Source organism: Echinops telfairi, unplaced genomic scaffold (assembly GCF_000313985.2).
Source record: "Echinops telfairi isolate 266 unplaced genomic scaffold, ASM31398v2 ScPeMD7_443;HRSCAF=831, whole genome shotgun sequence".
NCBI lineage: Eukaryota > Metazoa > Chordata > Mammalia > Afrosoricida > Tenrecidae > Echinops > Echinops telfairi.
In genome coordinates, this window is record NW_022104341.1 from 5,737,242 (window position 1) to 5,746,296 (window position 9,055).

Below are 9,055 nucleotides of genomic sequence, written 5' to 3' on the forward strand. Positions count from 1 at the left end.
TTCAAAATATTGACAGCCGGAGGCTGTACATTTTAAGATGTAATTCTTAAAAGGAAAATCTTAGTTGAAAGTCAATCCTAAAATGATTTATATTGTTGGAAAATTCAATAGGAATCTTAAGTTACAATGAAAACAAATCAAAATTGGCTAGGAACTGAATAATTCCTTAATTTTTCATAAAGTTGGAAGTCATCTAAAAGCCTTAACTTGGTATTTTTACCCTTAATACGCAATAAACCGTTATTAAGTGATATATTGAAAATTTCTTTCCATGTATTTGACCTCCAGAAAAACCATCAACACTAAACCAGTATGAATGGGGGAAAAAAGGAAAAATTTGATTGTTGCAAAGAGTATCCAGTGTTAGAATTATGAGATTCTGGATAACGAATATTGGGATGAGACAGTGTTTGGAATTTTACTTTCAATCTAATCCTGAAGGTTTAAATGGACAGTTTATGCATATTATAAATCTGCACAACAAAATGGGCAATGCAAATATTCATCTAAATGATGGCACTCTTTAAGCATAAATTAAACACATTTGTTACTTATAATACATACATATGGAAGTGACATCAAACCAGTTTCAAAAATACCAAAGCACAAATCGCCCAGATCAACAAAAGCAGTGATGCCAAGTAAGGATTCAAATATGGAACAAAAACCATAGTACTCTTGGATGTCTTCATATCAGCTCAATAAAAAAAGAACAGAAATGGGGAAAAACAAACAAACTTTGGATTATAGTAAAATTAGATGTAATGGACTTTCACTACCGAAAAGAGCAAGATCATTTGATCTTACCAAGTCTTATCAAGATATTCAGAAGTTAAAAGCTAGACTATTTAAACTGGAAAAAAGTGTTCAACCACAAATTGTATTTTGACTTGGCATATGAAGATTCCATAAACGCATTAGTCTCTGAACAGGTGTCAATTCTGTATTAAGAGTGTGGCCAAGCACTGCTTTTTTGAAAGCAAAAAGCACCCAAAATAGAATTGTGGAACTTCAGGTATTTTCCCTAGAGGGACACCGAGGATCTGTGTGTTCATAGCTGGGAGTACCTCCTTTCTCTTAAAAAGGCTAATTTTTCCAGTTTAAAAACAAAAACTTAAAAAATAAAACATTTACAAATGCAAAGTGAAAACCAAAAAGGATGACACTGCAGTGATGAAGCGTTCGTGCTGACATGCATTTTAGACACCTGTCATAAATGGAAAAAAAAAAAAAGTAAAATAAATTACATGACACTTCCCTGGGTTATTATTGGTGCTATTTCAAAACTACCAGCTTTGATAATAGAAAGAAAACAGTTGAATTCTGCCAGGCTTTTAAGTAGTCACATTCACAGAATAGAAACATGACCATGATCCAGGAGGTCCTAAGGTTTCTAGTTATAATTAAATAGCAAAGGCCTTAGGGGAAGTACTCAGCAATAAAATCAGGGGCAGTGGAGTGGGGATACAGCCTTACCAATGACCTGAGAAACTATGAGAAGAGTTGGAAGGATAGGAAAAAAACAAAAATGGATCTATTAACGATTAAGCAGCAAAAGCCCCTATTCAGGCCCATAAATTGGTATACTCCTCAGTTTGGGGGAAACAAATTTGTGAGGGTAAATTGCTTTGTACTAATAGAATGCTTTCCAAGCATCAGGGGGAAATAATGTAATAATAAAAAAAAAATGGGTTTCCTATAGTCATTTCCATTTTCTATGGCTGAACCCCACTGAAAATATTAATGAAATTTCAGATATTTAAAAATTTTCAACACTGTAACGTCACCACTACTTTTTAAATATGAACAAGAAAGCAAAATTAGAGTTAATCAAAGGCATTTTTATAACTTTAAAGATTCTGTGATCCAGATATGGCTGATAAATGCCCTCTAGGGGGAATCTGGGGGGGTGGGGGTATTATGCATCATGAGCCTGCAGACACCTATTCTTTCTATTATTGAAACCAGAAATTTGAATGAATATAAAAACCAAAAATCATCTTAGAAGAACTTATTTTTGAAATATGCACAATTAGAACTGTACCTGCTACACCTCTCTGAAAAAGTAAAAACATCACCACACACTGACTGAAGAATTCTTAAAAGCACCTACTCATTTCTTGCATACTAGTGTTAAGTATAAGACATACGTAAATGGTTTGTAACACGGTCCTCAATTTTTACTGAACAGTTATAGCTACAAACCAAAAGTGCATACATGGGATACAGTAGACCTCAAGAACTGATGATAAAAAGGCATGTTAAGGCAAATTATCTGGGAATCTATTTGTGTACTTTAAGAGAATTACAAAATACCTGATTAACTGCACTGCTACACAAATTATGAGCATACACTTTTGAGACCCTGATCAGATTTTAATCTACAATAAACATTTCTGGTTCAGGAATTATTTACCTACACACTAATCAATAATTAGGATCTTTTAGGTCCCTTTTCTCCAAATTCTGACTTATCAACAATTTTGTAACTTTTGAGAATTTTTTCTAAAACTCAAGGTTATAAAACAAAACTCAGAAGGGAAAAATGGAAACAAAATGTTAAACAATAGGAACTCAAGTTAAAGCAAATCCATCTGCCGGCTACCTTCAGGGCATCCATTTCGCTTAGTTAACACCTAAACTGTCCTGGCTTCTATTTTATAGAGATTTATAAAAGTATAAAAAAGAAAAGGCTATGGCTAAACAACTAACCAGAAAGAAAACTGCCTCTGATGTTGTATCCCATTACACATATCACAAAACAGGAATCATGTCAAAGCAGTAAATACAAGTTATACATGGACTTTAGGACGCACCACGAACAATGATCATGACCAGGTAATCTTCTTCGGATTTGGCCAGTGCCTTGGCGGGGGAATCCAGGAACTGCTGGGAGAACTCACAGGGTGGGAACGCATGAAGAACCCCAGAGTTCTCCTTGTCTTTATTGCCCCCCACGGGGAGGCTGATGACACCGGCGGCCTGCTTTTGCTTTAAATAGGACACAAGGTTCCTAAGTGGCCTCTGAGTAGAAGTGGCAGTGTCTGATGTGGATGAAGAGGAGGACCGGCTGTCAGAACTTCCAGGCACAGCCAGAAGAATGGCATAACCATTGGGCCCTGCAACTTTAATGCGCCGAGTTACTTCATCCAACTTGGGCTGGTCCAGACGGAGACGCTGAGTGATCTTGAGCTGGGCCACTTTGCCTCCCGTTGTGCCCTCCACAAGAAGACTACTAGCCACTTGGAGGTCACCCTGCAACAGATGCATGTTGGAAGGAAAGTTGCTGTTCTTCAGTAGAAGCATGCCTTGCCAGGCCAAACAGAGTTTGGGAGAGGCTGCAGCTGCAGGGGCTGTCCCACCGTCTTGTTTCTGAGAAGGAGGTTTCAGCTTCAGTGAAGTAGTGCTGGTGCTAGGTGTACTCCCTTCCGACCGGTCTTCTTTTTTCAGAGGACTCTTTCCCTCAGTGGGAGCAGCTGTCCGGTGCTTTCTATCTCGTTCAGTTGATGCAGAGTTTTTACGGTCTCGCTTGTCACCTTGGTTCTTCTCCAAACTACCTCGTCTGTCTATGATTGGAGAAGGCCTTGAATCCAAGAGAAGACGAGAAGAACGATCATTGTCGCTGTTATAGCGATCCCGGCTACTGCTCAACTCTGGACTGCGGTCAGGAGAAGGTGCACAGTGACGTTTCCGAGGGCGGTCACTCTCGGGGGACCTATCCAGATGTCTTCCCCCACTCTCATCAGGCAGCCTTCGCTTCCTAGGCTGGTCTCTGCTGCTGGGAAGATCTCTATCACCTCTGTCTCGATCCAAGGACCAGCCATCCCGCCTTCGATCCAAGCTATCCAGTGTCTCATAAGCAGGCACAGCAGTAGCTGCAGTCCGAGTACTACGCTCTCTGACTGGGGGTGGGGGTGCCACCCAATCAGAGTCAGGATAAAGGTCCCTATCCCGATCTCTGTATAGTAAAGGTGGTGTCCTATCCCGAGCATCCCTCAAAGGGTCAGGTGCCCGGTGTGCAAAAGCATCTGTCACCAGTTCATAATGAGTCAGAGGCAGAGGTTGCAGATATTGTTGTTGGTAACGATGTTCAGTGTCTGCAAAATCTACTCTAAGGCGACGATCTGGGCCACCAAGTGGGAAGCCTCGCATATGGGTCCACGCAGCATGAGCTGCATCTAGGCTTTCATACTGGATATACGCCCAACTGTCACCTTTGCGGTAATCTATAGTGCGAATGGTGCCAAACCGGTCAAATTCTCGTGCCAGGGCGGCAAGAGGCACCCAAGGTCCCAGGCCACCTACCCAGAGGCGAGTAGTGGGTGTAGCTTTACCATAACCAATTTTGATAGGATTCCGAATTATAATTTTGCCGGACATTGCTAGTTTGGCTCGGTTAGACATGTCCAGATTCTCAAATTTGAGAAAGCCATAGGTACTGGTTTGACCACGTGAAGGGCGTTTAATGTCTATTTCGGTGATGACGCCAAAGCGATCAAAAGCCCTTCTCAGATCACTCTCTGTCACAGTGATGTCTAGGTTGCCCAAGAAAAGCGTCCGATTAGCTCGCTGATCATCCTCTGGGGAAATCTCGTCCACTTCTCTGAAAGGAGCAGCGCCGGCTCCAGCTCCCACCCTTGGTTCAAGACTGTACGCTGGGCGCACTCTATCATAGAATGAATAATCTCGGTCTCGCTCCAGCTCTCGGGGCAGTGGAGGAGGGGGCGGAGGGGGCAGACGGCCAAGAGCCAATTGCTGCAAGCGGTAGTCTCTGTATCCCAAGGCGGCGCCTCCAGGAGAAAGCGATCTCTGGCCTCCACCTCCTCCAGCCGGATGCCGGTGGCCCCCTACTGAGGACCCCACCACGCTGGCCGATGGAGGGTAGGAATCTTTGTCTAAAGGGGAGCGGCTGCGGCGCCGGCTCACATACACAGCCTCGATCTTCAGAGGCCGGTCGTAGAGCACCAGGCGGCCTCTGGCATGCTTGGCCGCCCGCGCGTCCTCTGCCCGCCGGAAGTTCACAAAGGCTACCCGCTCATCCCCGCTGCCAGAGCCCGAGAGATGACTGATTTTGACACTCACGTCCCCGAAGCGTTTGAACTCGTGAAACAGTCCGTCCTCCACCGCTTCGTCGCTCAGCTGGGACCCCAACTCGCTTATCTTCAGGGTCTTGTACTCCCCGCTGTCCCCGCCGCCCGGAGCTGACGAGGCGGCCCCCGAGGAGCGTGACTCTCCGCCTCCACCCCGAGAGCTGCCGCGCGACTCGCCCCCGCCCGAGGAATTTTTGGTGCTTGGGGAGCTGTAACTGTGCAGGCGGCTGCTGGAGCTGCCCCCGCCAGTGTCGTACTCGCGGCTGCCACCTCGACTGCTGGACTTGTCCAGATGCAGGCTCCGCCGCGACCCACCGCCGCTCTCCACCTTTCCGCTGCTGCTCCCATTGCTGCCCCCAGAGCCACCTAACTTTTTGCTCCGCTCCCCGCGCGAAGTCGAGTCCTCACCACCGCGGGAGCGTTTGGCCTTGACCGGCGAGCGCTCTTTTCCCTTCATCGTTGCGGGCCGCCGGAGGTCGTCTCCGCGGAGCTTGCCAACCCGCCGACCCGCGCTCGTTTCACACAGCGGAACCGCACGCCGCCATCTTGGACTCCGCCGCGGCAAAGGCTCCCTCCCCGCGGTCTTCATTGGTCAATTAGCTCGTCTCTGCTACAGTCTGATTGGGAAAACTATTTGCCCGTCTTTACATCTCCCGGCGCTCCGGAAAGGCGCCCGCCCAGCCGCTGTTATTGGACTCCCAACGACCTAGTCAGAGTACCTCATTGGTTGTATTCGTTGTCTATCTTAACGGTTCCTCGCGCCAGGCTGAAGCTCCGCCCCCCGCACTCAGTGGTCACCTGACCCAGAGTCTGGCGGCGTTGATTGGACAAAAAGTCTGCCCTGTAACGGTACTGCTGGAGCGGCGAGAGCAGCGAGCCCACCTCCTCATCGCTTTCATTGGCTTGTGATCCTGTCCTTTAACCCATTACTTGGGAATTCGGGACGTCGGTTCGGGAGATTTTTTCCTCAGAGAGGTTAGCTCACCGCCATCTCGCGAGAGAGCTCCCTCTTTCGACCCTCTTCTTCCAACTCCTTCGGCGGCTGAAAGAAGTTTAAATCTGATTGGCTATTGAGGAGGAAGTTGATAGGTGGAGATAACTGTCCGTCACTCCTTAAAGGGGTAGGCCCATGTGCCGAGGAGGCTGACTGAAGGTGAAACCCCAGAACCCGCGCTGGCCGTGAGACGTCACTGAGATGTCGCGAGATGGTGACCACGCGCCAGCCCCGCCCCCCCGCGCTTTCGGCGTCCGTCCCTCACACGTTGGTTCAGTGCGGAGGCATTGCGGCCCTGGGGGCTCGGAGCTCCGGGGCACCTCGCTGCCCGCCCAGTGCCCGACGAGGAGCGAGGCCAGCCCACGCATCCCTCAGGAAACCACCGGGGCGCCCGGCGGGCACCATCTTAAGTCTCTCAGGCCCTGCGTGAGGAGTCCAGAAACTGCTCCGGGACCTCGGCCCTCGTGCGCGGGAAAGCGCGGTCCCCGGGCCCGCGAGCCCTGCCGGCTCCAGTAGTTTTACGGTTCACAAGACGCCAGGCCGCCCGGGACGGTGCTCTGATCGGCGGGGGTTCGCGCGGTCCCGCACCCACGAGGCGAGGCGCAACGAAGCCTGGGCGCCCGCTCGCTCGGCAGCCCCGCGCCGGCCCTTGCCCAGGTCCCTCGGGTAACTCGGGAGCGCCCAGCGCGCCCCGCCCCGGGGCCGCAGGCGTGGCCGGAACTGTGGGGCTACCGCAGACGTGGAGACTTCCTGTTTTATTTTGCGAATCCATGTGGATTCTGTTGTCTGGGACCCTGATTTGGCTGTGCTTGCTTTTATATGGCTGTCCCCATAATCATGCGGCACTGGTGCGCCATGCAGGCACGCCGCGTGTTTTGTCTGTCTCGTCCCGCTCCGCACGCCCAGTGAAAAAGCTAGCAGTGTGGTTGGTCACCCATCTTGCTTGCCGCCTTGTCTTCGAGTCCACTTTTGTTCATTTAAGACGAGGAGGCACCTCTGCGACCCTCTGGCCCATTGAGATTGGAGCAGCAGCCGCAGTCCCAACGTTCACTGGGAAAGGGGAGCCATGCCTTTCACCCCGCTTGGGTGTTTCTTTGTCCTCCCTGGTCGAGGGTTTTTGTACTGATTCTCCTCTTAGCCACATGTCCCAAGACCCAATCAATCTGTTTAAACATGACCCTTTGAAAGTAACCCTACGTTGTTCTGTTGTTCTGGTAACTGAAATCCGAACCCCAAAACTTTGAAGCGTAGGGACTACAGCCTAACTTAACGCTTCCTTAACCACACTTGCAAAAACCCCGAGCCAGTCTTGGCTCGATGGCAGTGAGTGTGATTGTTATTTAATAACCGCACAGGAATCCAAGTGGTGCAGTGGCTATACATTGGGCTCCTAACCATAAGGACTGCAAATGGAAACCACCAGCCACTCTGCGAGAAAGTAAGCCTTTGTGCTCTCGTAAAGAATTCACCTCAGACTCACGTGGGCCTTTCTTACCCTGCCCGCCATAGTCACCGTGCGTCAGATTCCACTTGGTGGCAGCGACCTTGTGGATCTCCAACATGTGACTCAGCCTTGCACAGGGCGGTTCTACTCCGTCCAATGGGTTAGCTATGAGTCGAGTCCCAAACGGCTGGGTGGCATTGAGTTTTTTAGTGACTCTTTACATGAGCAGACGGCCGCATCTTGCAGCACAAGTGACTGAACCCAGCATATCACCCACTACACCAACAGGGCTCCTACATCTCCCAGTGTTTTCAAGTCATCTTGAGGAAGGAGGTTATACTGTGTGTTACATATGAATGCTATATGTGATATAATGTGATTATATTAAAGGAATGTGAAGCCTGTGCTTCAGTGGATATGTAAAGTATAAAGATGTGCAGTAAAATAATGTGTAGATAACCTCATTGTATTAAAACTACTAAACATTCAATGAGGTATAAAACACCATTTGTGGTTTTAAAAAAAACACCACACACACATTCATTCATATAAAATTCCTTGACAAATACACAGGAAATTAGTACAGAGATTTTCCTGAGAAGAAAGAGCCAGGTCTAAGATTGGAGAGAGATTTACCTTTTCATTGTATAACCATAGCATTTTTCATGCTTTAAAAAAATTTTTTTAAGTCATTCTTTTTAGCCACCTTTAGAAGAAAAAAATTTTTTACAGAAAAACTAAGAAATATACAAAAGTAGAATGCGATAAAAGAAGTCTCACATACTCAACACCCAAAGTCAATAATTATTCAGTCATGTTTCTTGTTTCATCTGTCCCTTTTCTGTCATCATTATTTTTTCCCAGGCATATTCTGTACATAGTCTGCCTCAGATATAGAATCAGCCTTTTCTTCAAGGGGTTCTGGTTCATTTTAGTGGAAAATTGTATTTATAGATTAAATACTGCTAGGCATTAAAAAAATTCAAAGTGGTATTTGTAACAGCATAAAATACTCAAAGAAAAAGCTTTATATAGTTCTCACTGACTGCGATCAAGTTGATTCCAACTCAGCAATGGTATAGGACAGAGTAGAACTGCCCCTGTAACTTTACAGAAACCTCATTTTTCTCCTAAACTACTGACCTTGTGGTTATCAGCCCAATGTAACCACTACAATACCAGCGGAAAGAAAACAAGCCATTATCCATTATCTTACTAATTTATTCAGTGCAATATCAATCCAGATTAAGCAGGCACCAGAGTATTTCATCAGAATTAACTGCTTAGTTGACTTGCTGCTTAAAGAAAAAAGATAATGACTAAACCAGTATGGTTTCCTGAACATCACAGGAAGCTTGAGAGAAGGAAGGAGTGTGAAGTAATCAAGGAATACTGCCTCCTGAACAGGCACCAAGCTGTATAACAATACATGACGCTCTGATAGGCTAATGGTTTGAGAATCCAAGAAGCATGGTGGAAGTTGCCTGAGGTAGGAAGACTTGCCAAGGAGACTGATAACTCTGCCTG

The 9,055-nt window shown here is 46.9% G+C and overlaps 1 protein-coding gene across 2 annotated transcripts in view; it reads right to left on the reverse strand.

The window, feature by feature from the left end:
• Positions 1 to 5,853, reverse strand: part of RBM15 (RNA binding motif protein 15) — a 51,040-nt gene extending 45,187 nt beyond the window's left edge. For both annotated transcript variants that reach the window (XM_045291835.1, XM_004699202.2), the window contains exon 1: positions 2,817 to 5,853. In XM_045291835.1, coding sequence (XP_045147770.1) covers positions 2,817 to 5,679 — 2,863 coding nt within the window. In that variant the 5' untranslated portion in view covers positions 5,680 to 5,853. The remainder of the gene's footprint in view (positions 1 to 2,816) is intronic.
• Between the last annotated feature and the right edge of the window lie 3,202 nt (positions 5,854 to 9,055).